General features: G+C 39.9%; 1 protein-coding gene across 2 annotated transcripts; it reads left to right on the top strand.

Annotated features, from left to right (window-relative positions):
* Positions 1–4,726: 4,726 nt before the first annotated feature.
* On the top strand, positions 4,727–18,746 carry LOC105923014 (CD48 antigen-like). Of its 2 annotated transcripts, XM_036137629.1 has the most exons (7): positions 4,727–4,872; positions 12,326–12,631; positions 13,669–13,959; positions 14,336–14,431; positions 17,405–17,442; positions 18,241–18,336; positions 18,482–18,746. In XM_036137629.1, the coding sequence occupies exons 1-7, from the start codon at positions 4,839–4,841 to the stop codon at positions 18,503–18,505; spliced, it is 885 nt and encodes a 294-aa protein (XP_035993522.1). In that variant the 5' UTR covers positions 4,727–4,838; the 3' UTR covers positions 18,506–18,746. The 2 variants fall into 2 exon arrangements, with proteins under 2 accessions (XP_035993522.1, XP_035993523.1); XM_036137630.1 differs by lacking the exon at positions 12,326–12,631.
* Positions 18,747–21,352: the final 2,606 nt, after the last annotated feature.

Here is a 21,352-nt window from a genome sequence, read left to right as displayed (position 1 = left end):
ATGTGTGCTTCTGTGCTTTTTTGTCTGTCTTGTTGTGTCTCAGCTCTGTCTTCTGTAACCCCCAGTGGGTCGAGGCAGATGACTGTTCACACTGTGCCTGGTTCTGGTTCTGTTTTTCTTTCCACTGTCGCTTCATGCTTGCTCAGTATGAGGGATTGCAGCAAAGCCATGGACAATGCAGACAACTCTCCCTGTGGCTCTACACTTCTCCAGGAGTGAATTCTGCTTGGAGAGACTTTGATGCAGTCAACCGATTCCCTTATATAGGAAATCTTTGACCAATCTGTATAATCTGACCCAATCTTTATAATATGATTGAATTTGACTTTGTAAAGTGCCTTGAGATGACATGTTTCATGAATTGCCGACATATAAATAAAATTGAATTGAATTGAATTTCAGATGCCATAGTTACAAAATAATTGAGGGGCAGAGAAATATGTTCCTTATTCATTTTGTCATGTGCAATCCCTGGTGGATAAACTCCCCAGCAGCTGGTGGTAGATTGTGGCTAGCTGAATTAGATAATTTGACCAAAGGCACAAAACTGGTCCTAGGTGATTTTAGAGCCATTTTAGGACGTTGTGTACCCGCTTCGACTGCAGATGACATTGAATATGAGGCTCGAACATCCCGCATCCGGGATGAAACTTTGTTGTCTTTAGTAATTACTCATTTGGGAAATGCAGTTAGAGAGCATTTTCCCCTATCCACTCCTTCGGCAGTTCCCAAGTTTGAGTGGGATCCACAACAGCATCCGAAAGAATACACAACTCAAGCCAAAGAAAATGGATCAAATGCACAGGAGTATTTCCTAAAGGAGATAGATCCAATCAGGGTGAATTATTTAGACAAGCAGTATTAAAAGGTGTACCCTTTTTTGTAGCACAGCTGATGAAACAAAATCCTGATATGCCTGGTTGTGTATATGCTCGCTGGGAAAAAAATTTGGTACATCATTTGCATGTTGCTTAGGATGAGGAGAGGAAGAGGAAACAAGAGAAAGAGGAATTACAGGACCAATTGCTAAAATTGCAGTTATTGGACACAAAACAGAAAATAAGTAAACAAAAAAAGGAAAAGGTTGAACATGTGACGGTATCGGCAGTTGCATTTCCTGGAGCTCCACCCCCGACGGCGACACCTCAGTCTAATCCACTCCAAGGAGGAGGCTTGACTCCTGCTCTCTATCCTCTGTATAATTACAGGTCTGCTGGTCCTGGACGTGGAATCGGGTGGCAGTTTGGTGGTCAGCGTGAGCGTAGAGGATGGAACAGAGTACAGAGAGGACGAGGCAGAGATGGTGGACCTGTGAGAGCACCCATTGACATCTGCTACAACTGTGGTTACCCCGGACATTTGGCACGGGACTGTGTAGCTCATTTTACCCCACCGGCAGGTGAGCCAGGCATGGCACCACCAAATCCTAACATGGCCCCACCCCCAGCAAGGGGAGAACCTTCCCTATGAACAATATTGACACACCCTTGAGAATGACTCAAGCAGCGTGAGCACCGCAGACCCCATGCTGCCAGCGAAAGTGGGAAATGACTACATGAACTTTTTAGTCGACACTGGAGCCACACATTCCACTATTATCAACCAACCATCTGCATCTGTGCTGTCAACTAAGACTGTGTCATTAATGGGTTTCTCAGGGAAGGAACAGCGTCTGCCGTTGACCACTTCCGGTAGAAGTGGGTAACCAGAAAATACATCATTCATTTGCATGGTCTCCTTCTACACCTGTCAATTTATTAAGACGAGACTTGTTGGTTAAACTGGGAGCCGCAGTGCTTTGTGGACCTCAAGGTTTGACTGTTATCTTTCCAGACGGTTCTTCACTAGCGTCTGGTCACATTTTCCAGGATGGACAATATCTGGTTCAACCCGTGGGGGAAGATTTGGTGACATTTATTGGGGACTGTTAACAGAGCCTGCTGTAACTGGTGTTCTCTCAGTGTTCCAGCTATGGAAGCCTTGGATACAAAGTCTGAGTTTTTATTTATCACCACCTGACTCGCCACACGTCACTCTGTTCTACGACAGGAACCACACAGACTGGTATCAAGAATCTTTTGCAGCAGAACTCGAAGGTAAAACATGGACAGTCACATCTAAGAACATATATGTGGCCCCTGAGGGCGTGGCAGCTGCATGCTAACTCCTGAACAACAGCAATGGTATATGATGTCAGATAAAGTGTTTCCTCATATCTCTCTTTCTCTCCATGCTGAGCATCAGGCAAAAGAGTTAGGACGTATGGTTAAACGTTCCCTCCAGGCCACTGATTGGGCGCCTACCAGCGTTGCAAGTTTGTTATTTTCAAACTCTACTAATACTTATCAAATTGTCTGTGATGTAACTGATAAGGTTCTTTTAAAACATGAGCTTTTAACTCGACACCATGGCAGGGAACGTACCGACCATCATAAAGCAGCGGAGATGTTGGATGATCTCCCATCACAACTCTGGGCAACCAGTCCCACGGATGTGGGATTAGATTCATGTGCTCCAGTTTCATTTCAGGTCACTACTGACTCTCTGGGTGAATCAGTATCCACATAAACCTCAGGCAGAGGAAGGCATTGTTGACACCATTTCAGGCCTTTTGGCAGCTGGAGTATTAGAACCCTCTGTCTCAGCCTGGAACACACCCATTCTTCAAGTGGAAAAGGAATTCCTAAGCATTGACAATGGAACCCACTTCAAGAATCAGGACCTGCTATGAGTGGAGACCAGTTTAGGACTCACACACAGGTTTGGTATGGTCTATCATCCCCAGTCACAGGGGAAGGTGGAAAGGACACAGAGTATATTTTTAAAAAGTTTATTGAGAAGATGAGTAGTGGCCAACAACCAACCCCAACTGGGTTTTTTTGCTTAAAACAAAGCTAACAGCTACATTTCTTCTTTTCCTGTGCCCTCTGCTGGATGAAATAATGTTGCTGTGACAACCAATCCAGTTCTCCCCCAAATACCAGGTGACAACTTTGCAATCACAGCTAAATCCAGCAACAAATGAACAGGACCTGCAGTTATCTGTTAGGTATGCTTAGCAGGCATTATTTAAAACATGAAACAATACTGCAATTAAATACCTTTATAATGAGGATTTCTTGGGCTCTATGGATCAGATTATTCTTTGCAATAATTTCTAGTTCTTAAAGTTGAATGTACATCGTCTAATTCCTGGTTTGATAAACTGGTCCTGAAAAGCCACGCCTACATTACCGTCTGCATTTTCTCGCTGCCACAGCTAGAGGTGGTCCTATACCAGGAATTTTTGGTATCGATACGATACCAAATACATACAGGATCAGCATTGCCAATATTGATACCAATAATTTTTTAAATATTCAAACACGCACATATCATGAAACTTGACCTTTTCACCTTTTTGTGATTTTTTTTAATCTATTGTATTTTTACATCCGTTATGTTAATAGCAGGGCAAAGCAAATTAATTTCCATCCATCCATTTTCTGTCACACTTGTCCCTTGTGGAGTCACGAGGGGTGCTGGTGCCTATCTCCAGCATTCACTGAGCGAGAGGCGGGATTCACCTGGACAGGTCACCAGTCTGTCGCAGGGTGCAAATTAATTTATAGAGCACAATTCATACACAGGGTAATTCAAAGTGCTACGCAATTCCATAAAATTACAAGAAATAGATAAAATCATAAATCAACATAACATAATCATTCACAAATCACATTAAAAGTTATATGTCTTTATAAATTTCATATTTGTATGGCTTTGTAAATATTCCTTGGAGTTAAAATTTTCAGTTCATTTTTTTTTCTAATCCTCCTCTTATGATATATCTTTCAATCGTTATGCAATTTTGTTTGTGTTGTTTGCACTTAGCTGTTGCTTTAATTCTTATAAATTTCCCCATCGTGGGATAAATAAAGAATTATCTAATGTTAGTTTATCTTTTTAATGGGATAAATGTACTGGGTTCTTTAATCACACTGTCTGAGTGGGCTATAGTGACATATGATATATAATATAAACTTTGAAATTTAGCATGAACTGCTGCTGAGGATGACCACTCTGATGTACTTGGATGTTCTCTGGAGGACTGAAACGCCTCTTACAGTGTTGTCAGTCTGAGGGTCTGTCAGGCAATGAGCGGAGTTTCGTCTCCTCTCTCCGTTTCTGCAGCTCAAGGGTTTTAATGTATTTGTGCTGCTCTAATGATTTTGAGAGGTATGTGGTAATGTTTTAGCTACGCAAATGGCGGAGATGAAGCCCACGTCTTCACCCCATTTCATTTTATTCAACACAACGCCAAACCCTTCTCTGCACATGTGCAAAACAGTTCTGACAGAAACAGTCCATCTGAGAGTCATCGAACTCTCAATGAACTGTAAATTGTGTACTCGGTGTTAACACTTCTTGTACCATATTAACAATGTTTTTAAATGGCAGAATAACAAAAATATTAACTGTGAAATATGAATAATTTCACCTCGTTCACTGTATTAATTATCAATACTTTTAAACCGTTTACTTTACCCTGCATTTGAAACACTTTTTAAATGTTAAATTATTTTGTAATTTTAACCTGTCTTCTTTTCCTCTCCTTCATGGTTCTCCTGGACCGGTCTGTCAGCAGCAGCAGCACTGTTGTGTTTGTCTATAGGGAGAGAGAGCTGAGCGGGCGGAGCCTCAACACAGTGCAGGGAGAAGCAGACAGGGTTGTGTCACAGACAGGGAGACTAGTCAATCTGCTGCAGTCAGTGCGTGCAGGAGAAAATAAAAAGTATTGATCTTTTACACCAGTGTTGTTCGATATCTAACATGTGTATACAACATGTTTCTGCTCTGTGATGGAGACCCTCTTCAGGATCTGTTTCTTTATGGGTGAGTGAAGAGCTGCTTCTGTGGAAAACTGCACATTAAGCAGGTTATAATTAGGCTGCCTTAGATGAAGAGCTTTAGAGCAACAGGCAGCTGCTGCAGTCCCAACATCGTTCATTTGAATTATGAACTTATGCAGATTGTAACAGACTGTGTTGTAAAACGTTGTATTTAATATTTTTGTCCAATCAAACTAAAAAATTAAAAGTCTTCATAAGTGGAATGAAGGGCTGGACAGATGCAGAAAAACAGCAAAGGTTCATGAACTAATCAACATGTTTATAGAATCAGAAAAATAATGAATGTGTTTTTAGGATCTGACCAGTTGGTTAAGAACGAAAATCAATTTTTTACCAGTTTCCTTGTTTGAAATGTAAGAAATTACAACCATATTGATCCTCGGGAGGGAAACACTGAAGAGAATAAAATTTCAGAAGATCATTTATGTTGATGAGAGAATTATCACATTTATTTGACCCTTAGTGAACAGTTCATCAGGTGGAATAAACAGAAATGAGGATCAAGTTTTTTTTGTTGGTAAAATTCATTATCTCCTTCAGCAAAATGCTCCTTTAATCAATCATAAACTATGTGTCTCTTCATCCTTCAACTATTAAAAAACCTCAAACAAAGTAAAATTATTGTGGTCCTCTTCTGTTTGATTAACAGTAATTTACATTTAATGAAAACCCAGCCAAGGAAGCAAACTGATGCGTATTCTTGGTCATTTTAATATTAAACTACTTATGAATGAGGAAACTGTCTGTATTTTGGGCCTGAGATGAAGTGATCAATGCTTAAAGACCCTGAAATGCCCCTGAATTACATTTATAGCTTTGATAAAAAATTATATAATAAAAATAATAATAAAAATAAATGATGAAAATTATATAATGTTTAAATAATAATAAAACAATGCTGGGGTTCATGATGAAACTCATCATAGTGCTGTGAGCTAAAGATGTTTGATTCATACAAAGCTAGCTGTGGGTTTTATGGCTCTTTTCTAATAAAGGACATTCTGTGTTCAGTCTCACATGATTAGCGGCTGACGTCTTGTTTTCTACAAAGACTTGAATTTATGTCTTTGAAGACCGCGTGCTGTGGGAAATCATGATAACTGAACCCTCACTCAGTTATTAAATAAAAATATTCAAAGATTCTTTATAGCCACCATGTGTTACCGTGGTGCAATTTACTTTGGGCCACTCCAATTAAGAGTATACATAAAAGACAAACAGGCAAACAGGCAATGAACAAAGGTTACAAAAGATTTACAAAATTAAAAAGATGAAGATTCAAAAGTTTGTATGAACTGGTTATCCTTCATGAGTCAAATCAATAATGAGGTAATAAGGTGCTTATTGTGCAAAGATGATTGAAAATTTGTTTACAGAAATGTGCATTTAGATACTCAGAGATGATAGTGTGCAATAGGCAGTAACATTAAGGTGATTGTAACGTGTGACGGGTTAGTAACAGTGGGGTTAATGTTAAAGTGTTGGACCACAGTCTCCCTTCAGGGGGCGATTGCCCTCACAGCTCTGGGGAAGAAGCGGTTTCTGGGTTTTATTAGTTCTGGCTCTGATCCTTCTGAAGTGCTTATCAGAATCAGAATCAGAAATACTTTAATAATACCAGAGGGAAATTATTTATAACCTGATGGGAGAGGGGCAAACAGGGCATTTCCTGGGTGGGCAATGCCCTGTTTGAGCTTCCTGAGGAAGAAGAGCCGTTGTTGGGCCTTCTTCACCAGGTGGGAGGTGTTTATGGTCCAGAAGGTCAGAGCAGATGTGGATGTCCAGGAACCTGATGGTGTCCACGTGCTCCTCCTCCTGAACCTCCTCTAGTCTATCATTACCTTATAGGTTTTATCGTCTGCAGGATCTTGTGACAGGTATGACTAAAATTATTTAGCTGTAGTTTCTTCTCCACTTTTCCACCTTTTTATCTTGTAAAACCTTTTAGGTTGCATTAAACAACAAATGGCAGCAAACATGGCACCAAGAGCCTAAATGCAGGACGCTTAAATAATTATCTAACACTTACTACACTCCAGGCGATTCTTTGCAATATGCACATAGAAATAACAATATTCTGCAGCCCTAATGCGTAGCTGCTGAAGTTTTTTCGCCATTGGCATTATCTTTGTTTGTTTCCTGTTTAACCTAAAAACATCTGCTCTGTGAGAAACCAGACTTTTATAATGTTTTCAGTAAATATAAAGTTGTTTATACAAAGCTGTCCAACTGCAGGTATTTTACAGATATTATGGTCAGGACACGTCCTCTGAACCAATGAAGGACAAAAATCTGAGGTTAAATTAAAACATACAGAAAGTTTCTTTCTTCCCAGAAACACTGAATAATAGAAGGAGAGGATCACTTACGAACTGGATGAATTATTTATGACGAGGCTATCACGTTTCAAGTTCCTGATATATTTAACTATCAGTTGCATCCGGAACATGTTTTTTATTCCTTTCATACAAATCAGGTCGAAGGTAGGTATACATATGTGGAGATATGCTGTATACGTTCACAGTCACTCTGACCCCATGTGGGATGAGAATTATTTATCCTCAATCCCTGGTGTTCCTGTCTTGTTTTAGCTGCAGTGTCTTAAGGCCCATTTCCACCGGCTCCTATTGGTCGTGTACCAGATCCCTCTGTTCAGTGATTGGCTGCGGGGTTAGGAGAAATGACGTTTTCCCTGAGGGTGTCCAGAAACAGAACAAAACAAAACAGCGAGGACCGCTATGAACAGAGTGGGTCAAACCAAAACATAATTTATATATTTAAAACCACCCCCCAAGGGGAAAAAAAGGAAAAGGTTCCCTTCAGCTTCCTGTACCCAGCTACACTGAATCAGAGCCCGTCATGGCTGAGGCAAAAGATCTAAAATAAAGCTTTACATTTACAGTCGGTGACTGAAAACAGCCAGACGAAGGAGCGCTCTGCATGAAGTTTGGTAAAGGTCAGAGGAGCTTCGCCTTATTTTATTTTTACATGTGTGATCCAGATATTTATCAGAGCGAAATTCTCCTTAAATACATCAAAGACAATTTTGCATATCCAGTTATAGAAACATTATTTGTATTTTTTTGTTTTACTTATTGTTGTTTGAAACATTGATAACAGATCTCTGGGTCACTTATTAAATGAAGGAAGCGGTAAATAGTTCAAGTTTCCAGCACTTTATTGAGAAACAGAGCAGAGATAAAAGTAATTGCACCCCTGGCCCAGCTGCAGCCTGAGCCCTTCTTCTCCAGCGCTGATCTGATGGCCGCTGCCCTTACACCATGTTATACCGTTCACCCAGAGACGAAAACAACTCAGTCTAAACATTTTAAGGAGAGGTGACCTTAGGAGCCAAGCCGTAATTTTTCAATTCATATTTCCACTCACATTTCATTGATAATGTATTTTTTTATTATTTACCATTTCTTGCAGAACTCTAAAACTTTTACATTTTATATTTATGTTCCGCATATTGTCGTTTCTTAACGTGACACAGAAATCTTAATAGAAATGATTAAATTATTAAAACAAGCAGCATTATTACCCTGAGAGGAACAAGCCGCGTGGAAACCCTAACCCTAACAAGATAGTAATGCTAAACACTCAATGTTTGCAGATGAAATTACAGGTTCATTCTGAATGTTTTCCCAGGCCTGTTAAATCCTACATCACGTGTTGTGTGTGGGGTCAAATGTCCTACTTCATTGTGGGATGTTTTAATGTTTATTTGGCAGCTAATCTAAACCTTTTTTGTCAAATACCTTGTAAAGAGTTTCTATATTCAGCGGTTGTTCTGCATTACAGTTAAAGTATCATGAATGGCATCAACATTAGCTGCTTACAGACATCATTGTTCTTGTAACTGCATTTCTTTGCCAGTCAAATTTCCGGCTATTGATGGGGAATCTGATTAGCGCTCAAAAATTTTAATGTTGGCTTCAAAGTGTGAAGCTATGGCTTCACACTTTGAAGCCATAGCTGGAAAACAGGGGACACTTGTCTTAATAGAATAACCATTTACTTTGGTGAGAAAAAGCAATTATCTGGCTACCCACTGGCAACACCAGAATCATTTTATGGGAGCACTGAACCTTTAATTTCTGAGGTTTCCCACTTCAGGAAACCACAGGTGGAGGTGGATGCTTTTCTTTTCTCTCCTCTCCTCCCTCCCCTTTCCCTGCTTACGCCTATCAAACTTTTTTTGGAGCCTTTTTTACATAAGGCCTGATAAGGTTCCATCAGGTATCATATGTCACCAACACTTAACACCTGGAGGTGAAAGGTGATCTCTACAGAGGCCTAAAGGGATAATCCAGTAACCATCAGACTGGCAAATGCACAGAAACACAGGAAGCGTCAGATGGAGTCAACAGCACTGTCCTGACAAGAGTCACGCTAACTTAAAGATGGCAGAACCTGCAGAACCACCCCAGGGTGGTTAACCAAGTGAAAATGTCTCTGGCTCCAAGAAGGACTCAGATGGGACATTGTAGGGTTTAAAAATGAGAGAAGCCGCCCTGACTCGTTGCACCCTCCACATTTCCAAAACCATTTTTTCCAAAATATCAATGGAGACGTTAATGCATTTAAAAAACTTTTTAAGGAGTAGATAGAAAAACCTACCAAATATACATACAGAATTTATGTAGACGTTTATACTTCAGCTAATCACACTCAGACTCTAACCGATAGAAAACTATGGGCCTGGTGCCTTGCACAGGGGCACGTGTACATGGGGCAGAAGAAAGCTAGAATCCAACCCACAACTTTCTGATTGCAAGACAACTACTCCCTCAACTGAGCCACTGTTACACCTTTAAACGCACAGTGTGTAACCAATTTGGCTTTTAAAGGTATACTATGAAACCGGGGTTGATTTTCCAGCGAGGCTCCCCCCAGAGGGCGAAAGTAAAAGTGCACTGTCATAAAGATGCTCAGCTGTTCTCCTGGTTTCTCCATCAAGCCAGGCGAGGTTGTTTTGAGCTTAGCAGACAGGCGAACGCAACGAAAAGTGGAAAAAACGGCAGTACAAACAATGACTAACACAGTGAAGGTATGAACATCAAGCTTCCCGCAGAGCTATCTTGGTGAGGCCGCGGCCGCCGCCTCGCCAAGCCGCGCTCGCCGCCGCCTCGCCAGTTTTATTATTATTATTATTTTTTATTTTTATTATGTTGGCGAGACGCTACCGCCACCGCCTCGCCAAGCTGCAGCCGCCGCCTCGCCGCGGCCGTCGCGGTAGCGTCTCGCCAACATAAAAAAATAAAATAAATAAATAAATATAATAATAATAATAATAATAATAATAATAATAAAACTCAATATGCTTGCATGTTTATTTGACGTTAACACGCGGTTCTTTGTTGTTGCTTTCGCGCGTGCATATAGTGAATGGCAGGGCAAAAACATGGAGTTCTCGCCGTAAAGCGAGACTTCTGTGGGTGCAGGCCGTGAGCTCTTGCAATTGCAAGTGCGGTATTTCCCCCACAGACCACCAGGGCGGCCGAGAAAACCTTTGTTCGACCTGAAATGACTCATTTAATCATCCAAAATGGTATGGAACACATTAATTAACTGAAAAATGTTGCATAGTATGCCTTTAATAAGCAAAAATCAAGTATTGATTTTATAAATACATATTCTGGCTAATCAGACTGGCGACCTGTCCAGGTGTACCCGCCTCTCGCCCACTGAATACTGGAGATAGGCACCAGCAACCCTCGCGACTCCAACAGGGATAAATGTGATGGAAACTGGATGGATGGATGGATATTCTGGCAAAGTCTAATAAACTCCCATCAATAAAGAAAGCGTTCTTATAATTTAGAGTTATAGTTTATAATTACATAGGTGTTGGTGTACCCACTGGGAGGACGCCATGTTGCATCGCTGTTTCTGATTTCAGCAGCTGAAGGGGGACAAACTGTCAACCAGACATGTTTTCTCTATCTGTCTGAAGGGAGCGGTTATTTAAGGAGGAGACAGCAGGATTAACCATTTATGGGCAACGTTTCTCTGAATGTGGTTAACACTGTTTTTGTGAACAGTTAACCCAGGGCATCCAGCTGATCCTGAATAAACCAGCAGTCTGACATTAGACCTTTGAATCTTCATGCTGTTGTCCATATTTCCTTCCCTCCTGGTGTTACTGTGTGCTTTTTATGGCTCTTTATTGAACAGCTAACTGTTAGCAGCAAGAGGTTAAAGGTCACGCCTGTGTCGCTAATATCATAGCCTGACTTTCCCTCATGCTGGCAGACGACTGCTGCCCCAACATTGAACATATACTGTACATTCTTTATCCCGTAAAAGTTCCATTCCTGCTTGCACGGTTCAATTTGATCCAAAACTTTATTTTACATAAACTGCTGGTTCTGACTGATGGTTATTCCTGATAATCACTGTTGTTATTCAAATACCTCTGAGCAGTTTCCAACGCTTGAATCGAATTGAAGCATCGATTATGTGTCTAACTAACTATATAGTGCTGGTTCAAATTTATATTTTTTAAGTTACTCAGTGGCTCTCAAATGATCGTTTTGCATTTACCTTTGATTATTAGTTAGTAAATGTGTGTTTCTAATTAGTAAAAGAGTCTGTGGCTTAAATAATGTGATTGTTTTGGGGGAGGTTTGGTTTAATGAACTTATATAGTTGAAGAGAGACATGTCTGTAATTTCCCTCTGGGAATAATTTAAATATTTCTGATTCTGATTGGTTTGTGCTCATTTTCATATAAAAGAGATTTGTCGTCTAAAGGTTAGTGCTATTTATTTATGTAACAAAGTAATTTCCCCCTGGGATCATTAAAGTGTGTCTGAGTCTGATTTCTTAAGAGGTTAACTGTTGATAAATTGCATTGTGTGGTAATTTGGTTAATAGTTATAAATTACCAATCATAATTATTGACATTCACAAATCTGAAATTCCACAACAAGTTTTGAAATCAGAATGCTTCTGGTAATTTTGGTTAATGATAAATAATTATTAATTCCAAATATTAATTAATTATTAAATGTTAGTTGGTCCAATAATCACTAACCCCTTAGTGTACTTTAGATATACAAATGTTGTGGATTATTTTAGTTGGTAATGTAAAATTATGCATTATGATTTTAATTATAACCTCCAATAGTCATCATTAAAAACTATAATTGCTCGACAACAAAATCGACGGGAAGACAAAGCAAAGTAACTTTATTTATATACGTTTCATAGAAAGGAAGCTCAAAGTGCTCGTACATAAAATTTTATAAAAATAAACTTAGCACTACGCTCAGAGCCCCGAGGTTCAGCTTCTTCTGCATGAACCAGTTTTCTAAAACCTGCATTAATTAGGTGAGTCAGTGTTCAATGATGGAGTCTTATGATGGTATTTATCACAGTTAGTATCTGAGGTTTGGTTTATTCTGACTGCATCTGTTGGTGTTTTACAGCCATGATGAGATTCTCAGCTGCTGAGGAACTGAAGAGGAACCTGAATGGAGTTGTTGGAGGAAACGTCACTTTCCCAGATCCTGTGCTGGAGTTGGGATTTCTCTTAGGGGGAAGAGGGACCATTGCTTTAGTGAATGACAGAAAACTTCAGATTGTAGAGGAGATTTACACAAACAAACTTAACTGGAACAGAAACTCTGGACTCTTTACCATCACAGACCTGCAGAAGAACGACTCTGGAGTTTATAAAGTTGACTCTAAAAAAGCACGAGTTTTTTATATATCCTATAATCTCACAGTTTATGGTGAGTCATAATTTCTCAGTAATATCAGGGCAGATTGTAGATTTTATCTTTATTTTTAACCATTAATTGACAATTACTGATTTGTTATGCATCTCCAGGATCAGACAATATTTCCAAGGATGAATGTTGTTGCTCAGCAGCTTCTGTTGTAGTGTTAAATAATTACTGAGGATAAATTTTAGGTCTCTAACATTTGATAATAGAAAACAGTTAAGACCTCGTTCATTTCTTCTGCTCTTTGTCTCTCATTTTTCTTATTGATCAACTCTTTAAAGTCCTCCTTCCATCTTCCTCTCACATGTGTTGCACCTTTCAGTACATTTGCATCTCAATCCTTAATCATCCTAACCTGCTGAACATTATTTTCCATATAACCTGTATAAATCCTTCTCTCCCTCCTTACTGTCCAACCTTTCTTTGGCCTTAGCTCTCTTCAACTATATAAGTTCATTAAACCAAACCTCCCCCAAAACAGGCTGGATCTAGGCTTCCCTGAAAGCCACACAACTTTCCTCCTTTTTCAATTTTCACCACTTTGTCATCTTCATCTTCCTCACAATCATACTCATTCTAAACACCATCATCCTGTGCGGTTTGGATATATTATCTCACCATCAACCACCTTGAAGTCACTGAGTTTCTTCAGGTACATCATCTAGGTGTAATCCACCTGTGTGCTTCTCCACTCTCGTAGCAGCATAACTATAGAGATAGCTCAGGGTAACATGAGCCACTCTGACTAGAAGCTTTGTCAAAAAGGAAAGTTTTAAGATTAGTCTTAAAAGTAGACGGGGTGTCTGCCTACTGATGGTGGGAAGAGGAACCAACAGGAGCTGGTTAGGAGCTAAAGAACAGTAGGTGGATGAGGAGCAACAGGGGATGAAGGTGAAGAGATTTCTGAAAAAACTGCAAAACAACAGCTGGTGGAGCTTTACACAAACAATAAATATATATCTGTTAAGCTCTTTTAAAGGTTTGTGGATAAAAACTCTTTATTCTCATGTTTATACTCCTGATCTCCAACATTTTCTCTGCAGATGGTGCTCCGACTCCTGCAGTAGAAACCCTGACTGTGAGCTCTGACAGCTGCTGGTTGCTCTGTTCTGTGGACAAAGCCACGTCTCTGCTGTGGTACAAAGACCAGGAAGTACAGAACCAGAACAGTTCTGCTTCCTCTTTACCCATCACTGTCCACAAAGAGGACAGAGACTCATCCTACAGATGTGTAGCAGCCAACCCTGCAGAAAACAAGACTCTCCATGTTAACGTGAGGACAGCATGTGGGTTCAATGAGACAGAAAGTGGTGATAACCCTAAGCAAAGAGCATGTAAGCTTTATTATAACTATTAAAATAGGGCTGCACAATTTCAGGAAAGCATTTATTGGTAATCATAGTATTGACTTTGATCAAGTTACAATTTCCTCCTTTTTCTTATTTTCTATCATCACAATGTCCACAACACTCACCCTTAGCTTTAGCTACACATCAGGTCTGGGTATCAAGAACAGCTCCAGTCCTATAGTGACAATATTTATCCCTGGAATGAATTATAATATTTATATAAAAGTTGCATCCCAGTATTCCTTTGTTGTTGAAATCTTGCATGCATCGCAATGATGATTGTGCAGGTCTAATTACAAAAATGATTAACATGTTTAAAAACTGGATGGATGGATCACTGTGTTTTATTTGGTTCTGATAGACTGGTCTGTAATACCAGCTGCGATCGCCCTGATCATTGGAGCTCTGGTCGTTTGGAGGGTCAAAAGGAGGCTTTCAGAGAAAAGACAAACAGAAGGCAAGTATTTGATACATTTCTTTCTTTCTGCACAACTGTACCTTTATAGAAAAGTTTATACTTACACTTATAGCTCCTGCAGAGTCCCAATAGCAGCAGAAGCAACATTTTGTGTGGTCCAACACTAACACAGCTCTGCCCAGAGCATTAATCTGACTAATTCATGCAGCAACTATGAGCGAACGTTCCCAGGATTCTCCACTGTGACTAAACGGCCCTTATGCAGCGCAAATTGCTCCAAACCACGTGTCCCGATTTAGACACCATCAAGTCATTTATGATAAAACTGCTCACATAATCCGCTTTAGACTAGCAGACTTTATCAGAACTAATTTCTCAAGTGACTGGACTGTTCGGGCTCATGTTAAATGAAGAGTTGAACAACCAGAACCAAACAACGGGCCGACATGGAGGTGGGCAGATACAGTCCAGGTACCAGGAGTTCAGCTCATTGGGCGTGCTGCAGCCAATTACTTAATAAAGCTGGTTAAAGTAAGTAAATGCTGTAGGAACAGTAGGAACTGTTTCACAATAACGTCTCATTATTTTAAAATGAGATAACCCGATAGGCAAATTTATAAGGTTATGTGAAGGTTATAAAAAAAAGGTAATGCAGAAGACTCTTTTTTTCTACATAAAACGTATGAAACCCATACCTACAGTAGATCATTTATATTTGTGAGAATATGCTGGTGAAGATTCTCAGTCATCAGGTCGTGGTCATTCCAAAAAAAGTAAAAAACAAAACAACTGGACTTGTTTTCTGTAGTTGAAGACGTTTCGCTTCCTCTCCAGGAAGCATTCTCAATTTAAAAGGTCTGGAGTAATGTGGAGTACCAAGCTTAAGCTTGTTTTTTACTGTTTGTGAGAACAGTGTTTCCATTAATAATATCAGCTGTTTACATCTATAGTATGCAGTATATATATATAGGTCAGTACATCTCTGCAGTTCATGTGCAATAATCCAAGTGCTCTTTACTGTGCAGATATTTTATATCTAAAGGAAACATATTCCAGGACTATCACCGTACAGTTTTTGGCCTACCTGTCTCCCCATAAACATTTCAGTACTTTCCACCTCTCCTGCAGCCCAGCTCTCACTCCACCTCCTCATTAGTTCCACCTGCCATTCCTAATTAAGCCTGGATCCAACACCTCTACTTATACCTCCCTCAGTTTGCTGCTCCAATCTACATCCTCCTGCTCCAGTATGGTACAGCCTCTCTGGTCTCCTTCTTCCACAACTCATCGTCATTCAATAAAACTCACTAAATGAAACTCAGTGTGTGGCTGTGTCCGGGTTCAACAAATCTGACACGGACATTACAACTTTTCTTATGCTGTTTTGTATTACACTCTTTTTATATTTCATTGTCTGTTGTATTTTATCTTTAATGACATCTTGCTTTATCTCTGCCCTTTGTACTCTATGTAAGGTACTGGAACCAGAATTTCTCTAAAGGATTAATCCCAAGGGATAAATAAAGTTGAGTCTCAGTCTATATTAATTTGAGACCTGGACCAAATGGCACAGCAGGCCCAATAAATGAGGAAGTCTCACTTTAACAAAACTGTGGGTCTCTGGTTACTTTCTGGTTAAAACAAGGGGATTTTTTAATTCAGTGATGTTTCGGTGAGTAGAATTGCCATATATTTTACTCAGAGATCAGTGAGGAGGCGGGGGTTTCCACATTGGTGGAAACCCCCGCCTCCTGGCTGTGAGATAGTGACGCATGAACAAAAATATGCTGTCTGTCTGGACTTTAGTTTCCACAGAATCTCACCAAATCTCATCTGTGCCTAGATTCTTTAATTTGTTAAACTCAATATCATGAAGAATAAAGGTATTATTCTAATGTAACACGAGGCGATAGCAGCCCAGGGCAATGATGCATTCATGGCACAACAGAGATGAAGGAGAAAGATAATTTCAAAGCCACACCACAGCTCATCATCAGCGCCTGGATTCAGGGTCTGGTTCTAGCGGTCATGATCCGTGTCTCAGGATCTTAGGTGAGGGTCAGGCCAGGAATTTTAAAGCTCTGCAGTCTACCAATCCAGGCATCACTTTCTACCAGTGATGCCTGGATTACTGCTAACAAGCCCCCAGTCTGTTTATCCATCTCAGATCCTCCAGGTTGGTGAGAAAGTTTCCTCTCTAAGGAAACCCAGCAGGTTGCATCAAGTCTCTCCAAGCAGCATTCACTCCTCCTGAAAGAGCGTAGAGCCACAGTGGACAGTCGTCTGCATTGTTGATGGCTTTGCAGCAATCCCTCATACTGAGCATGCATGTAAAACCCTGAGGTTACATAAAACGTTCTGTTTGTTGATTCACACAGTGCTCATTTTATCTCAGGTGTATTAATTAAAGAGTCTCTACAGATTGATTTCACCTGCATTAAAAGCTCAGGAAACACGTCTGGCTCTCCATGTAAACCTTCAGGGACTAATTATGCCGAGACTTGCAGATCCCAGCGTGTTTGGTTAGTGGCTCTGTTACCACCCACAGACATCCACTAACACACACACATCCGTGTGCCTTGACTTCCACGGATTTCATTTTCCATCGGCTTCATTTTCAAGCCTTTCTATGACCTTAGAACTAACCCTGACCCTAATTTAAACCCAACAGAGTGAATAGATGATGGGTGGAAGAGCACATTGATGGATGGCTGAACCTGAACTTACCCGATTTTAAATTGTAAATTATTTAATTTACAATGTTTCACGTGTTTATCATGGTCAGTGCAAATTATAAACAGTATACAAAAATAAAGTATAAATAAAATGATTTAAACCCAGAATGAAGTTTGTAACCTGGCTAATTAAAACCTTGTATTTGGCTCATTTCCAATCACAGAACCTTCCTTCCCCCCAAACAACATTGTTTCAACTATAAAGCCATGAAATGCTCCTGAAAGCTTGCTTGTGATTTTCTTATCCCAATAACATGTTTTTTTTTTTTTTTTGCAGATTATGCGGAGGTTCAGATAAATAATGAAAACCCTCAGGTATGTAGACCTGGTGACACAGCCAATGAAATCAGTGTTTAATTATCTATCCTCTAATTATGTCATCATGGTTTGCTCTCTCACCATCTGAATGTGAAAACCTTGTTTCGTGTCAACAGCACATTAAGGCGGTGATGCAGCTTAAGCCTTAAGCCAGTTAAAGATCAGCTGGAACCATAATTATCATCCTTCTGAGACATAAATCTGACAGCTCAGCACTGAGACAAACAAAAGGTTCTGGTTAGAAACAGATTCTAGGAGTAAACACGAAGCATTACACCCAAATGAGAGACATGTCCGGCAGTAATGCTGCCATATTTTTTATATATATATATATATATATATGTATGTATATATATATATATATATATATATATATATATATATATATATATATATATATATTCTAAAGATTCCTCCAATGCTGCTTCACTTACTGAGGATGAGGTAATCATGTTTGGGAGGATGCCAATTATTTTATTTTTAAAGGAATCAATTTTATTTATGAAGAATCCCATAAAATCATTACTGCTAAGAGCTAAGGGAATGGATGGATCAACAGAGCTGTGGCTCTGGGTAAGTTTGGCAACTGTACTAAAGAGAAATCTAGGATTATTTTTGTTCTCCTCAATTAATGATGAAAAATATGCCGCTCTAACTCTGTGAAGGGTCTTGTTATACAACAATAGACTGTCCCTCCAGATTAAGTAGGATTCCTCTTGGTGTGTAGAGCGCCATTTTATAATTGCTGGGTTGTAATTTCACAATCCGATCTCAATGTTTGTTTTTATTTGTCAGGATGGGACTTTTGCTACATCGGCAGAAAGTTCTGACCACTTTGATTCAACAGTTTATTCAAAACTGAAGCTTCCTGAAGTGACGTCAGCAGAACCAGTAGGTCCTCCTTAACAGGAAACAGAGAATATCTGCATTTAGAAGCAGATAGTGAAAAGAAAATTGCAGACTGTGTTTTTGTGAAATCAACAAGGCCCAGATCCGCCCTGACCTTTGACACTTCTTTTTTCTCTCCACCTTTCAGGACCTACAAGCTACACCAACGTAGCATCTCCAGACCTTCTGCATTACATTATCCCACAGTCTACAGTGTACATAGCTTTCTGTATATTTATCTATTTTGTTTTGTCTGCACCATCAACACCAAGTCAAATTCCTTGGAAGTGCAAACCTACTTGGCGAATAAACTTGATTCTGATTCTGAAAAGGACGAATCCCGGACTGTTTTAAAAGAAATATCTGCAAACTGTTATATTTATCTATTATGCATAATTTCTGGTTTGGACCCTTATCAGGCAAACATATTACAGTGACTAAAATCTGACTTAACCCTCAGGTGTCCCTTCATTTCCTGCTGCCTCTCAGTCAGTTAGCTGTTAAAAATTCCTCAGATTAACATGACCTCAGAAATATCAGCGTATTATTACATTTAGTCCTTTCCATACATAACAAATATTAATTAAATCTATGTTTGTTTCATATTAGTTTTCCAGGTTCATAAACAGGAAAGTCTTGGTGGATTTTATCAGCTTTTCAAAAATGGCCTCAAGTTTGATTCTGTTCAGGTTTAATTTTTGTCCGAAGTTGTTAAAAAATTGTTCAAATATCATAAAAATGTAAATTTTATGCTGTAATCTTTTTTGGAAAGAATAGATAAAAGTTAGATTTTCAGTAACGTAAAGCAGTAAAATATGTAACATGGAGCGGATTTCAACACAATGGACTAGCAAACAGTAAAAAGCCAAACTATTTTCATGCCTCATTCCGAGATGGAGGAATAACCGACAGTACGCTACCAGAACCGGAGCATCCCTGTCCATCTTCAATACAATAATCACATTTATTTTTTATTGCAACAAAATTCATCCTCTGCATTTAACCCATTGTTTAGGGAGCAATGAGCAGCGCCAGTGGCCCCTGTGGGGTTGAGAGTTTTATTCAGGGACCCAGAGTAACAGTCTGAGGTTTAAACCGGCAAACCGAGCATCCTACTTCTAAGCCTGGACTTTACATCGTCTCCTCTAATGCAATAGAGGTCTTCCCTCTAGCTATTATACAGCATTGTTATTTTTTCGTGAGTTGCTTTGGATAAAAGTGTCAGACAGAAACAGAAACATGTTACAAAGTTCAACGGGAAGTAGCTCAGAATATCAGAGCAACTCTTCTCAGGTATCAGATGTTAAAGAGTAACGGTTCCTCTTTCAGTTTGTTCCTGATGATCTCAATGTAAACGGAGCACTTCTCTCTTGATGCACATAGGACTCCAGAATCGTCCACGTTTAGCTGATTTTTAGTGCTGGATTGCAGCATTGATCTGGTGGCAAAGCGGCCTGAAGGTGTACAGATTAGAAGATGCTTTGGTGGTAGATTATAGCCTGCAGCGTTGCTGTCTGTGGTTAATTTAATCAGAAGAAAACATCAAACCTTTTAGCGTTTCACCAGCAGTACCTCTGTTTTGTATCAGCAGACCAGGAGCCTCTTGTACGAAACATGCACTGAATACATCAGAATTTATTTTGTGTGCTGCAGATTTTAAAATTTTCACTCCTGCCTCTTTTAGTCTGAAATCTGCTTTCTTTTATGCACGGGGCTCCTGGTGTTGTGCAGGTGCTGCAGAAAAATGAGCTGCAGACTTGCTGTGTTTTTATGCAGGGTGGCCACAGATGAAAGAAGGACCATAACCTCATTAAGCTGTTTGCTCTAAAGCTCCATTCAGTATCTGCAAAGATCAGGTTCTGTTGATGCCTATCATCGCCTCCTTTCAGGAATCAGCTGCAGTCGACACCGTTCAAAGCATCTGTGATGATTAAAGCAGCTTGTTTCCCTTTCAGGTTCATCATGTAACAGTTTTGGGTCAGCCCCTTATTTCTGAACAGTTGGTTCTACCAGCATTCAAGCTGTATGTGTTTCCTTCCTTCCTGAAATAAACCGTTTAGAACAAGTGATATAGGAACATAGAGATGCAGCTGCTTCACTTCCTTTATGTAGAAAAGTGTGAAATGGATCGGTTCCTCCTGTAGAACTGTTTGAACTGAAACATTTATCTTTTGTTGGTTCATAAAGTCTGTTCTGTTTTTGGTCACCTGTTTTTTCACCATGTTAGCACTTAGTCCTCATTAAGCTCATCATCAGCCTGTAAATGCATCTGACTAAACAAAACTATGACTCAAACTGAGGTTACGAATAACTCTGTTTGTTTCTCAGACACAAACACCTGAAGCGGATTTCACCAGATAATTACAACCTATAGGGTAGTTCACGCGTGACGTCAGCGCTACATCCGGGCACTGTGGTTGGCAAAAAACAGTACTGCTCTCGTCTACTACATGACAAAACGGGTGATTTAGAGCGTACTTTTAGTTAGTTTATTTTTGGAATCTAAACAATGCCTACGACTTGTTGCGCTCCCGGTTGCACACAGAGGCATTCCAAATCGTTGGATCTACGTTTCTGTAATTTACCGAAGGAGAAAGGACGAAGAAAGAAATGGATGTTTTCAATGAAAAGAGCGCAGGCAGACCCTCCCAATGGACTGGGGGGGGGGGGGAGCCATCATACTACGAGAGAATTTGCAGTCTACACTTCATCTCCGGTAAATACAACTTAATTCTGCTCTAGTCATTGTTCTACTTAAATAGCGGCAGAGGGGAGGTGGCGATCGCTACACGGGCCGGAGAAGCGGCGGCTACAGCAGCAGGCTGCTCCATTACGCCCCGGTTCACGGGCGCTAGTACTTCTGTGTTTACGCTGCAATGTCGCCAACACCGCCACCCATTTTAACAAGACAAAAACACCAAAATAATCTGTAGTGAAAAATGTTTTTTTTCCTACCAGGCCTCTGCTGAGACGCGGCCTGTGTCCGACGCCGCTTTGTGCTGTTACACAAACGTGTGAA

Source organism: Fundulus heteroclitus, chromosome 5 (genome assembly GCF_011125445.2).
Source record: "Fundulus heteroclitus isolate FHET01 chromosome 5, MU-UCD_Fhet_4.1, whole genome shotgun sequence".
Lineage (NCBI taxonomy): Eukaryota > Metazoa > Chordata > Actinopteri > Cyprinodontiformes > Fundulidae > Fundulus > Fundulus heteroclitus.
Note: the sequence above shows the minus strand (reverse complement) of the source record. Positions and strands in the feature narration are given on the sequence as shown.

Excerpts from the sequence above, each read along its gene's own strand:
- LOC105923014 (XM_036137629.1), top strand. The coding sequence starts at position 4,839 with ATGGAGACCCTCTTCAGGATCTGTTTCTTTATGG. Across the intron at positions 13,960-14,335 it reads TAACCCTAAGCAAAGAGCAT|ACTGGTCTGTAATACCAGCT; the intron begins GTAAGCTTTATT and ends TGGTTCTGATAG. Across the intron at positions 14,432-17,404 it reads AGAGAAAAGACAAACAGAAG|ATTATGCGGAGGTTCAGATA; the intron begins GCAAGTATTTGA and ends TTTTTTTTGCAG.